General features: G+C 44.8%; 1 protein-coding gene across 1 annotated transcript in view; it reads right to left on the bottom strand.

The window, feature by feature from the left end:
• Positions 1 to 1,412: 1,412 nt before the first annotated feature.
• Positions 1,413 to 13,842, bottom strand: part of LOC134612162 (microtubule-associated protein futsch-like) — an 87,908-nt gene continuing 75,478 nt past the window's right edge. The window contains exons 7-9 of the mRNA XM_063456518.1: positions 2,332 to 2,565; positions 1,592 to 1,704; positions 1,413 to 1,458 (exon numbers count right to left, since the gene is read on the bottom strand). Coding sequence (XP_063312588.1) covers positions 1,413 to 1,458; positions 1,592 to 1,704; positions 2,332 to 2,565 — 393 coding nt within the window. The remainder of the gene's footprint in view (positions 1,459 to 1,591; positions 1,705 to 2,331; positions 2,566 to 13,842) is intronic.

The following is a 13,842-nucleotide window of genomic DNA, read 5'->3' as shown; positions in this document are numbered from 1 at the left end:
GTGACACCAGTGCAATGAAAGGGGGTACGTGGTCTGCAACAATGTCTAGGTAGGTAGTGTGTGTCAAAGTAACAACCATATGAATGCCTGGATCCAAGTTTTCATAGCTGAAAAATCGCCCAGAGCATAACACTGCCTCCACTGGCCTGTCTTCTTCCCATAGTGCATAATGCTACCAACCCTCCCCAGATAAATGACATACAAGCATCCGGACATCCCTCTAGCTCCTGGCCACCACCATAAAAGTGGGCATGTCACCCTGGGGTCTCAACAGAAAATGCAAAGGCCCCACAAGTGAGAGAGCAAAAACCAAGAAAGTTATGGTAAGGAAAATTTGTGATTAAAATCCCCTTCCAACTGAAGTCAGTGGATAGTCAATACATTATTAAACACAGATCTGCACACCAGTCAAGCCATAAGACTTGCTTTTCCCACAGAAATCTCTAATGTGCATTGACGTTACTACTGCAAAGGATTCTGGGTGGGAATATGCAAATTAGTTCAACATGGATTCCTTTGAGTTTGTGTTTGCTGTATACAACAGCTTTGAAACATAACCCAGGAAGAGATGCAAAGCCAATGAACCACCAATGGACAGCTGTTTGGTTGTTAATGCAACTCATCAGCATGAGGTTGGTTACTGGCTTGGCGTTATTTTCCCCCACCATAACTTTCTTATATATAGCATTACTTACGAAGCAAAAACCAAGAAAGTTATGGTGGGAAAAAATAACGCCAAGCGTAATATAAATATATCTTTGTATCATTGTCTTTAAAGATCTGCAAGCTAAATATCAAAATCTTTTGCCATACACCAGCTTGGACACAGCAAAGGAAAGGATAGAGACAACTTATGAACACGGCTTGTGCGATCATTGCACACAACCTGGTTCACTGTGACTCGGCTACTGATGGCAGTTCTAGCAATTGTTTGTTAGGAGTCGGACAGCTGTTGGGAGATAAAGTACATATCCAATAAAATGCTCCTGTTTTGGGAGGGATCTTTTTGGAGGTTATATATATTTTTTTTTTTTAATGCATTAAATAAAAAAATAAAAAACAGGGAGCATTTTTTGTTTCCTTTTAACTAACCAGTGATGTAGAAGTAAAAGATAATTGTATTATATAAAAACATTTTCATGTTTCTCCCCCCCTCTTATTCTCTGATACGTACAGCAAATATTTACTACTCCCTGTAAGAATGGTGTCTTCTTCCTCTCTTTTTATCCCTCCTACCATAATCACACCTATGTACTATCTGCTGAAATGTTGCTTTATACCCTGTATCATAACAAGTCTGAGCTGTATGCATCCTTTTGTTCAGAAACGTGTCAGATTTCATACATGGGAGGGTCTCCACAAAGCTTGTAATTCAAAAATTCTGTTAGTGCCATTGCTTACAGAATCCTTAATCATAGCTTGGAGGTCATACTGCATTTCTTTTTGTAAGAGTGGATACTGCACAGAGAAGACAAATCAACAACAGGTTAAATAACAGATTCACTAATATGATGTAAACCTGAGTGTGACTGCTCCACCATTTCTTACATAGGCAATGACCTCATCTCCAGTGGCACCTGTTTTCACTTACACATTGCTGTCTCCAGGGTTCTGCTCCTCTTCCACCTCCTGCTCATCAGGGATCTGATTTTTTTGGTCTTGATCTTCAGACTCTGGCTCTAGTCTTATTCTTTTAGCTTGTTCCTGACACCGGAGATATATTATATGGGGTAAAAGTAGCAATGGGGAAAATGTGAGAATTCCAAGAGGTAAATGAGTTGTAAGAAGGATTAAGAATGGAGAGAGAGAGAGAGAGAGACATTTAGTTCAGAATGTTATTTGGTATTTACAAGTTATCTACAAGTGTCATAATGCAAAACAACCATGTACTACAGGTAAACATGAGCCGTATCTTCTATGACAGTTAGTACAAACATGACAAGGTCTCTTCAAGCTATGATACATAGCGTATAGTGTGTATAATAGAAAATAATTTAATTGAGAGGTTCTTAAGACATCCGAAACCATATTACTATATGATACATTATTTTATCCTAGCACACAGACCACCATTAACACATCCATACACAAACCAAAAAAATAAGCATTCACACTGCTACAGATTTGTGGGTTGCAGATGTCTAGCAGTTCTTGCATGTCTGTGGCATGGCAGTGGGAACTGAATTAACAATTCTATGCATGAATTCTATAACACGCTATAGGAACTATTTGATGTTATTAACGGAGTGTGTAGAAATATATGCTTTTTTCCCCAGAAACATTGGTTACCAAGCACTACTTGTTTGAAAAACCATAGAATGTATTACTCACTAGTTCTTCAGATTCATTTGAGGGGTCATGAAACCGCCTGCGATCTCTATGGTCTGGTAGGGCTGTCGAATCCCATCGGCTTAATGTGCTTCGCTGCGGATGTACAATCTTTGAGTAATGAGGTGGAGAGGTATTTGGTAAGGGTGCCAATGCTTCTACAAAAGAAGTGTCTAGAGTTCTGGGAGGCTGGGAGTCTACAGCATCAACACTGGGAGGACTTCTGCATGAAGTTACCTTGAAGATTTGATGTGCGAAAAAGCAAAGAGACATATGTAAGAAATATGTAACATTGGATCAGTTCAAATCACACTTAAAAATAGAGAAAAAAGTCAGCTATGCTTTCAATTTGTTTACTTAAACTGCCAATATTTAACATACACGTTTTCTATATATTTTGGAAATATACACATTTAAAATGTAAACATGCATATTAGTTTATCATTTCCGCTGATATGTTTTACACACACACACACACATTATATATATATATATATATATATATATATATATATATATATATATATATATATATATATATAAAAATTGCTGCCCGTATCCATGGCAGCACAGTAATGGGTAGCTCCTCCCTATCCCCAATTAGACAGGAACCTAATTAAAACAGAAGGTATAAGTAACCCCTCCTACCCATCCCACCCGTAACCAATAATTTTCAGACATTTTCTTTGGGTACATTTGAGTTGGTCAATTTGAAAATGATGCAATAGTGGGCAATCAGTTTTTCAAGTCCTTGTGAGGTGTGTGTGTTGTTAATTTGCATTCATATTTTGGAAATCTTGTGTACTTCTTTCACTCACTTGGTTGTTGCTTGGGTATTACCCATGGTTGTGCTGCCATGCATATGGCCAAGAAAAATGAATATTTATTTCTATTTACCAGAATTTTCTTTTCCTGGTCATAGGCCATGGCAGCACAAAGATCCCGCCCTGGGATGTTGCTGGAAACAAGACTGAGGGTAGGAGAGGTAGGAGGGGTTACTTATACCTTCTGTTTATTAGGTTCCTGTCTAAGGAGGAGCTACCCATAGTTGTGCTGCCATGGCCTATGACCAGGAAAAGAAAATTACGGTAAATAGGAAATACATTTTCCTTTACATACATATACATTAAAACAAAACAGTATATTTTGTGCATAAATTATGTGTTGAACGTTGATATGATAATATGATTGGTCACATTTATTTCTGTTACAGGGCCTATAGTAGTTTTACAGTTCCTCTATATTTACACTGAGGGTGAAAACCTTTTATAATCCTACTTGTGTATTACCTTAGTCACTCCATTAAATCTAACCACCACTTATTTTATATCCCTAGATTAGTTAATCTAGTCTTTCACACTATTAGAAGACAGAGAGAGTAATAATAATAAAAAAGGAAAACAATAGTATACTATACCAGAGTCCCTTTTCCCTGTACCCCAGATAGGGGTAGAAGGGGAAGGGAGTCCGGCATTATCATAAAACTCCCCTCATTTTATATTAACCTGTAACCATAATTGCAGACCTTGTACTTCTTTAAAAGTTTCAGTTTTCTCTCTGTAAGTCAGTCATAGTCCCACAGGGAATATAGTACATTGTGAGACGTTTTTCCTGGCCATTCTTGTGCTTTTGGATAGATCATTAAATATTTTTTTTTTTTTTTTCAATTTGAATTTTATTGAAATTATTTTGCAGTAAACATCTTTACCATATTATGGGTAAGGTAATTAAGCACTGATGTAGTGGCACATTTGACTGTATACGTCATAAAGAACAATTTACAAGACATTGTGAAGGTACGTGAGGCATAGGTATGCACAATAAAAACAATATGAATGGGTGATGAAAATCTGGAAATATCCTAAATACAGGAAAACTTGGTGGGAATAGTTCTGTGTCTAGGCATACATCCGTCGATATGAGCCCGGGCGCCTGGGAAGGTTCAGCAGGCTTCAATAGCTCTTTGTGTTGATCCCGCTTGGTTTCTGGTATGTGAGTCTCTGAACTTTGAATTGTCCGTCTACATGTCGCGGTTTGCTTGAGCTGGTGTCCTTGCCCTTCATTGTGGGTTGTGTCTGTTTGGCCGGTGAGAGCAATCTTTGCCGGGACTCAGGGGTGCCGCTGGCCGTGGGCTCTCTGTTTCTCTTGGGTGACTCTACTTGCGTCTCTTCAGCGGTTGTTCGTGTACGAGGTGGGAACCCAAGTTTCTGCAACAGGGGCACAGGATCGTCTGCTGACGTCAGTGTTGTAGTTGCGTCTCCACTGGTCACTACCAGTGATCCCCCCTGCCCCCAGCGGTACCTTATGGAGTGTTCTCTTAGTTTTCTGGCGGTTGAGGCCAGCTTCCTCCTTTCCATTAGAGCAGAGAACGGTATGTCCGCATATATTGAGACCATTTGGCCCTTATGTTGTACCGGTCCCCCCTCCCTGGATCGTTTCATAATCGCTGTTTTTACTGAGATATCTCTGGATACGGCTATTATATCTCTAGGCGCGTTGCTTGGAGCCGCAGCAGACTTCCTCACTCTGAATGCTGAGCTTATGGTATGTTGTGCAGGGGTGTCTGTGATGCCCATAGTGTTTGTTAGGTCTCTTACAAAGGTAAGTATCATCTCATCCGGTATCTCTTCTGAGACGCCTCTGAGACGCAGATTTTTTTGTCTGTGGCGTGTTTCTAGTGTGGTCACTGCTTGGGTCAGTTGTTGTACCTGGGAGGAGAGGCTTTCCAGTCTGCTGTCTGTGGATTGTATGTGTTGAGCTCTGGATGCCTCTCTGTCCTCCATTTCCTGCACCCTGTGACGGATCATCCCTATTTCCGCCTGGGCTGCCTGTAGGTCCTCCTTCCAGACCTTCCTGAGGTCGGTCAGCAGCCTCCTGATGTCTCCTTTCGTGGAGGGTGTCTCATCCTCGTCGGCCTCAGATAGGCTAGACTCCGCTCTGGAGCATGGCGAGCTCGGCGGGTCTTCCTCCTCCTGGGAGGCCTCTGAAGGCTCCGGCGTCCCCTGCTCCTCCGGCGCCATTTTGGTCTGGCGCTGTGCCTGCGGCCTCTCGAAGGAAAGCCGAATATCTTGCTGCCGGGGAGCTTCTTGCTGGTGAGTTCTTTTATTTTTGCGCCCCATCGTCACTATGTGTTGGGGGTATCGTTTCTATTTTCGGGATCGCTATTTTCGCGGCTCTTTGTCGTTTTTTCTCACCGGCCCTTACGGAGCTCAAAGGAGACACGTCTGCTTGCTCGCTCTGTAGGCCACGCCCCCAGATCATTAAATATTTTAATTGCTTCATATTTTGAATCATTAACGTAATAACTTCTTGTTTGAATCTATGTGAGTGTAAACATGCAATTACATCTTTCGGGGCGTGTGCTGGAATATTACTGGCATTTGGAATTCTATGGATCCTTTCAGTACAGTATGCTCCATTACCCTGTTGTACACCCCAAAATTTGAAAAATTATTTTAAATAGTTGTCTAAATTTCCTGGTGTCACTTCTTGAATTCCTCTTATTCTGATGTTATTTCTCCTCGCCCTATCTCGCTGTCAATGATTTTGGCTTCTATTGTAGCTACTTTCTTTGCCATGCTCAATATTTTTTCCTCCTGTGCACCATATAGTACTACTGAATGTTCAATTTTATCTTCCAATACACTCACTTTTGTTGTTATTTTAGATATCTCCATCTTAACCCCTTAAGGACCAAACTTCTGGAATAAAAGGGAATCATGACATGTCACACATGTCATGTGTCCTTAAGGGGTTAAAGTCATCCACCATTAATTGCCTTTCCTTCTTTATATTTTCTAGCTGTGCTTGCAAACATGCATTTAAGAATTATTTTCCAGGGGGCATGTCCTGGATCTTGGCGATAGCAGTCGCATGTGCTGCTAGCTCCGAAGAAAACGACCCTCAAAACAAGCAACTAGCCCAAAATAACACAGGGAACAAGGCGTGGCCATAGGACTGCCTTACCCCCGCAAAGAATATGTCACACCACAAGGGGAAAAGGCACGCTGAACGGGCCGAAAAGGCAAACTTCTTCGGAGTGAAACAGGGCCTAGCAAAGGCCATGCACCTGGAAGATAGCCAAGATGGCGCAGAGGAAGACTCGGATCAGGCCCGAGATCCTCAGTCTCCAGCCACAGCGCTCACACCTGCGCTCATACAGACCATGTTTGACGACATGGCCGCCAAACTCCAAGGCACCCTCCAAAAATCGTTCAGAGACCTCAGACAGTTGGGCAAGAGAACAGCTGACCTCGAGGCCAACTGGCTGATATGGAGGAGCAACCTCTGCCTGAGAGGCGTTCCTGAGTCAGTCTCCGCGCCAGACTTGCAAGCCTACGCCACGGAGCTCTTTCACTGGCACCGGACTTCCCAATCGATTTGCTCCTCATGGATCGCATTCACAGAGTGGCGAAACCTCAATTCCTCCTGGCCGAAACCCCACGGGAACGTGCTCCTGAAATTGCATCATCACGCAAAAGACCTGGTGCTGAGGGCGAGCCGAACCAAGAAGGACCTGCTGCAAGAGTTTCACCCAGTGCGGATCTTCGGGGATCTCTCCGCTGCCACACACCTCAGGAAGACCTTTGCAACCACTTTCTTCTTGGTAGTTCACGCAGGACAGAAGCTATTGGCTTTACCCCCACACACTCCTTAAGTGCTCACGCCATATAATGGCTTTGTTTCTTATGTTTTTATTTCATGATTGTTCTAAATTGCTGTTTGTAATTACATATGTTTTATTCTTCATATGTTGGCATCAACCCATACCACAGGGGACTGGAGGTACTTTACTGTCTGCTCCAACGCACACCATATACCTCACCCCGGCCAAGCGTAACAAAGTAGAGGCCCAATGAAACCCTCAATGAAACCCAATGAAAGCTTATCTCGTGGAGATACAACTGCCACACCTACCCCCCCCCCCCCCCAACAAAGATCGGACCTCGCAGCCCCAATCACCACTGCCGAGTTGGCACGCACAATACAATCCCTGCCCTCTGGCAAATCATCAGGCCCAGACGGTTTCCCAAACACATACTATAAAAAATTCCAGATAACTCTGATACCACACCTAACAGACGTATTCAATGAAGCACTCAGAACCAAGCGACCACATTAAATTTTACTAGCCCACATAGTTACATTGCCGAAACCCGGCAAACCCCTCACTAGCCCACAAAATGTCAGACCCATTTCACTCTTGAATTCAGACGCAAAACTCTTTGATAAAATATTTGCTCTCAGACTAGGGAACATACTGCCTACCCTCACACACGACGATCAAGTGGGTTTTACCAAGGGGCGACAAGGATCAGACAACACGAGAAAGGTACTTGACATTCTACACGAGGAAGGTACTTTAATTCCTCGGGACTCTTTCTCTCGTTAGACGCGGAGAAAGCGTTCGACCACCTAAACGGGACGTTCTTAGAGGAAGTATTGAAAAAATTCCACATGTCTGACACGTTTATGTCGGTAAAAGATGCACTATAAGCCAAACCAGCAGCTCCCGTACTCAACGCAGGCTTTATATTGGAGCAATTTACGATAACAAATGGGACAACAGGGTTGCCCGTTGTCACCATTGTTGTACGTGTTGGCCCTAGAACCACTGGCGCAAATGATCCGGACCCACACTGCTATACACGGAATAGTAATCGGCGACCAGGAATATAAGGCGAACCTCTTTGCAGATGACATTTTACTTACACTCACACAACCACATTTCTCACTCCTGAACCTCATGGCCCTAATAGACACATACGGTAACCAAGCGTACTTCAAACTCAATGTTACTAAAACGCAAGCCATGTGCATAGGGATGGACAAACATATGGTAAACACGATCAAAGCCAACTTTCACTTCGATTGGAGGGAGGAATACATTACATTCTTAGGGATTAACATCACCAAAACTCCTAACAAACTGTTCCAACACAATTACACCAAGCTGTTGCAAGACTTTACTCGCACTTTCCAAGCATGGGAAAACAACTTCCTGTCATGGCATGGCCGCATAGCTGCATTAAAAATTATGCTATTACCCAAATACCACTACTTAATACGCAAACTACAAATATCTCACCCACGGTCCTACCTCAACACTTTACAGAAAAAGTATTATAAAGTTTGCCTGGGCAGGCAAAAAGCCCAGAGTGGCAGCCCGCATTCTCCACCGACAAATATCCCGGGGAGGTCTCAACCTACCGGATGTGAAGTTGTACTACAAAGCGGCATTAATCTCATCTATAATCACGGCACACGCCACACACGAAATACCCCAATGGGTTCCATTGAAAGCACACGGTACATGCTCTAAAGGCCTTAAATACATATTTTGGACTCCTAAATCCACCAGACCCCTCTGGCCGGATATGTTAGATAGCACCAAACTACTCCTCCATACATGGGATTCAATGCAGAGCAGTATATACACCGGGCACCACCACTCCCTGGCCACCCCGCTATACAGCGTTCACTTATGCAACCCCTCCTTCAATTACAAGGCCTGGCACAGTGGCGGCTGCATACACGTGGCAGACCTATACGAGGGCTCCTCCTGGAGAGCCTTTCCAGACCTTCGAGCTAAATACCAATTACCACACAACACCATTTTCTCATACCTCCAACTCAAGTCTTACTTGCAAACGACGACGTAAACTTTATCTTCCCTCACGCTCAGCACCGTAGAATCCCTATGCCTCACTACACAGAAACGACAAAAACCTTTCTCCGCAGTGTACCGGGCGCTCCTTAACACACAGCAGGACCCAACAAACACCTACATGGAGGCATGGCACAAAGAGTTGGGCAAATAATTTACTAGAGAGCAATGGCAGGAGGCATATACAGCACACACAGCATGCATGACACATTTCGAACTCGCACGCAAACTGCAATACAGATGGTACCTGGTCCCGACAAGACTGGCACACATGTACCCAGGTGCGTCGAACAAATGCTGGAGATGTCTCACAGCGGGGGGTACCATGTACCACATCTGGTGGCAATGTCCACAAATACAAGCTTACTGGGAAATAGGTCAAGATATTACATATCAAATACTAAGATCCTGCACACCAAACAGATACCGATCATAGAGCGTAAACTCCTATTCCACATTATCATAGCTGCAAACACTTTAATAGCCAGAAAATGGAAAACAACGCTTGCCCCTACAAAAACTGAAATCACAACCAACTGGAGGTATGAACTGATGGCAAACCTCCAAATTAGGGCAAGTAGTGCTACCAAGATAGTGGGAGATAGATGGCAGAGACAGTGGGCAGCACAGACGTAAGCGATAACTGAGGTGGCGGGCGCTGAACTTCCTCCATCAACACCCCATACAGCATAAGCACCCAGCTCCATCCAGGTGTTCTCCAAAACATCTTAGTATGCCATAAACACATGTGCTGAATGTGCTACACGGGGTATAGCAGGGCTAGACTATAGTCCATCCGGCCTTTCCCAATGAATGCCCCCTCGCTCCATAGAATGCCCCCTCACACTAGGGACAAGACCAATAGCGCAGCTACAAGGGCTCTACTTGACACCACAAACACATTTAGATTCTCTGACCACAGTCACCACCCTCTGAGAGGAAGCTAACTGTAGAAAAACAGATCATGCGATGAGAGTATTGCCGGCATATGGACTAACGTTACGTTATGTTATAACCCTATACCCTTTTCTTTTCTGTAACCCTACCCTCCCCAAGTTCATAATTGTGTTGCTGAAACTTGGAATACTGGATGTACACTGTTGTGTCGAAACGAGGAAACCGTGTTCACATTGTACTGTGCATGTAACAAAGTCTAACTTGTAAACGTATACTGGACAATTTTGTCTGCATACTATGCAGCCACCCCCTACCCCTTCTTCATTCTGTACCCCAAAATGAATAAAAATGGTCAAATTGAAAATAAAAATAATTTTCCAATAAATTGTGAATCTCTCGTAGAACTCTCCATCCATTCTTTCTTGTTATTCCTCTGTGTTAAGGACTGTGACTTGTCCTCATTGTAAATCTCTATTTCATGTATGCTTACTCTCTTCTGCATTTTCTCTTTATCTTGGGGTGAAAAATGGTTTGACAATCGTTTCTCAATTTTCTGGTGTAGCTTCTTTTTCTCTTCTATTTCCCTGCGTGGAATCACTTTTCTTGGTTGCCATTACCATACAGCCATTTGTATAACACTTCTAGAGAGTAAAAAAAAAAAATATATATAATTTTTTTTTCTTATCTCTTCCTTAATCTCCAGCGTAGCAGCCAAGATCCACAGGTATTTATCCAAATATCTGCCCTCGATTTCTTTTTGCTTGACTTCTTTCGTTTTTCAAGAATTCTTATATCATCTTGTATTAAGCAGCATTCGAGTAGACAATATTACTTCACTACAAACCCACACTTTTTGAAGTAATTTGAAGTAGTTTGATGTAATATCTAGCTTCCACTACGACTTTTATACAATATCAAATGCCCCAGTTATAAGCTTTTTGCCCTTACTGGGCTATAGAAGAAGTCTTGAGTGTCCTACTTTATCAGAATCCAAATACAGCGTGTGCAGAGTACATCTTAACACTTTTGTGTAATTTATATGGACCTTTACACTTGTTTTTTTCATTAAGATGGTCTCATTAGATTAATCTCTCCTTTGGGCCGTATATACTGTGAAACTCTCCATGCTCTGCAATCTTCCAAAATGCCTGCAGTATATTACATAGTTACATAGCTGAAAAGAGACTTGCGTCCATCAAGTTCAGCCTTCCTCACATTTGTTTTTTGCTGTTGATCCAAAAGAAGGGGAAAAAAAAGCACAATTTTGCAACAAGCTAGGAAAAAAATTCCTTCTTGAGCCCAGAATGGCAGTCAAGTTTATCCTTGGATCAAGCAGTTATTACCCTACTGTATATTGTCTCTCCTTTTCCCACAATATCCACCAGATGCAAGTAAATTTTATATTAGGGCTACATAAGCAACCCTAAATCTGCCGTTGTAAAACCTCACTTTATATCAGGCAATTTTTCGACAAACTGAATTATATTCTTTAACCCCTTAAAGCGGCACTGTCATGCCGAATTCCGTTTTTTTTTTAACCCCCCTCCCGCCTCAACTACATCCAATCGACCCCCTAGTCATCCCCAAATGCCCCTATGCCCCCCACATTACCTATTTTTTATTCTTTATTTTCTGCCCGATCTTTATTCAGGGCGCCGCCATCTTTGTGTGGGTAGGTGAAGTCCCTGTGGGACACGTCATCTGCCCACACTAGATAGCCCTGAGATTCCCGCACATGCCCAGTGAAACACCTGGACATGCGAACGGGAATTTCACCTATTCATTCATTCATCAGACAGACGAATGAATGAATAGAAAAAATCAGACGAACAAACTAACACTGAGTATCAGTGTTAGTTTGTTCGTTCAGTTTATTACAAGGAGGGAGCTACCGGCGTGCAGCTCCCTCCTTGTAATATGTAACTATAGAAGCGGCAGGGAGCAGAGCTCCCCACCACTTCATAAGCCCCCCAGGTCCCCCCCTCACTCTATGGGGGTCAATATGACCCCCATAATAGCACAAGGGAGATTAAAATCTCCCCAATGCCCCTACTCGCTATATCGCGAGTAGGGGCATGTCCACTAAACAGTGAGCAGCCTGTGGCTGCTCACTGTAAAAAAAAAAAAAAAAAAAAAAAAAAAAGGGTAATAAGGGGGGGACGGGGGGCCTACTGTCCTCCCCCTCCGGCCCCCACCCCTGGACGGCGGGTGGGGGCCATAATGGGAATGAGGGGGGACCTACTGTCCTCCCCTCAGGCCCCCACCCCTGGGCGGCGGGTGGGGGCCATAATAGTAATAAGGGGGGGGGGGACCTACTGTCCTCCACCCCCCGGCCCCCACCCCTGGGCGGCGGGTGGGGGCCATAATAGTAATAGGGGGGGGGGACCTACTGTCCTCCACCCCCCGGCCCCCACCCCTGGGCGGCGGGTGGGGGCCCTAATGGAAAAAAGGGGGGGGGGACCTACTGTCCTCCCCCCCGGCCCCCACCCCTGGGCGGCGGGTGGGGGCCATAATAGTAATAAGGGGGGGGGGGGCTACTGTCCTCCAGCCCCCGGCCCCCACCCCTGGGCGGCGGGTGGGGGCCCTAATGGAAAAAAGGGGGGGGGGACCTATTGTCCTCCCCCCCGGCCCCCACCCCTGGGCGGCGGGTGGGGGCCATAATAGTAATAAGGGGGGGGACCTACTGTCCTCCAGCCCCCGGCCCCCACCCCTGGGCGGCGGGTGGGGGCCCTAATGGAAAAAAGGGGGGGGGGACCTACTGTCCACCCCCCGGCCCCCACCCCTGGGCGGCGGGTGGGGGCCATAATAGTAATAAGGGGGGGGGGGGATCTACTGTCCTTCCCCCCCCCCCCGGCCCCCACCCCTGGGTGGCGGGTGGGGGCCATAACGATAATGGGGGGGGACCTACTGTCCTCCCCCCGCCCCCACCCCTGGGCGGCGGGTGGGGGCACTAAGTAAATTCCCCCCCCCCCCCTCAAGGTGACTAGGGGTGCCCAAGCCCCTAGTCACCCACCCCCCACCCAAATAAAAAATGCCCCTACCTACCCCCCTCGCCCTAAAAAATAGTGAGGGGGGAATAAAATTGCTAACCTGTAAAGTAAAATTAAACTTACCATTCGACGTCTTCTTTTTTCTAAAATCTTCATTTTTCAGCCCCAAAAAAGGCCAAATAAAAAACCATCATAGCCGTCGAACTAAAAATAAAATAAAAAACCCGAGCGCAAAAAAAAAAACCCGACGAAAAAGAAAAAACCCGAGCGCACAAAAAAATAATCCATCTTCACCCATGGAGGGCTCCGCGCAGACTGAGCTCCGCAGGGCGGGGCAAGGCTTATAAAGCCTTGCCCCGCCCTGCAATTAGCCTAAGAACACTCTGATTGGTGGGTTTAAGCCAATCAGAGTGCTCTTTGTCATTTTACAAGCGTGGGAAAGTTCTTTGGAATTTTCCCACGCTTGTAAAATGACACAGAGCACTGTGATTGGATGGCTTGAAATCCATCCAATCACAGTGCTCTGTGTCATTTTACAAGCGTGGGAAAATTCCAAAGAACTTTCCCACGCTTGTAAAATGACACAGAGCACTGTGATTGGATGGATTTCAAGCCATCCAATCACAGTGCTCTGTGTCATTTTACAAGCGTGGGAAAATTCCAAAGAACTTTCCCACGCTTGTAAAATGACACAGAGCACTGTGATTGGATGGATTTCAAGCCATCCAATCACAGTGCTCTGTGTCATTTTACAAGCGTGGGAAAATTCCAAAGAACTTTCCCACGCTTGTAAAATGACAAAGAGCACTCTGATTGGCTTAAACCCACCAATCAGAGTGTTCTTAGGCTAATTGCAGGGCGGGGCAAGGCTTTATAAGCCTTGCCCCGCCCTGCGGAGCTCAGTCTGCGCGGAGCCCTCCATGGGTGAAGATGGATTATTTTTTTGTGCGCTCGGGTTTT

This window comes from Pelobates fuscus, chromosome 5 (assembly GCF_036172605.1).
Source record: "Pelobates fuscus isolate aPelFus1 chromosome 5, aPelFus1.pri, whole genome shotgun sequence".
Lineage (NCBI taxonomy): Eukaryota > Metazoa > Chordata > Amphibia > Anura > Pelobatidae > Pelobates > Pelobates fuscus.
The sequence above is the reverse complement of the archived record's forward strand: the minus strand, read 5'-3'. Positions and strand labels throughout refer to the sequence as shown.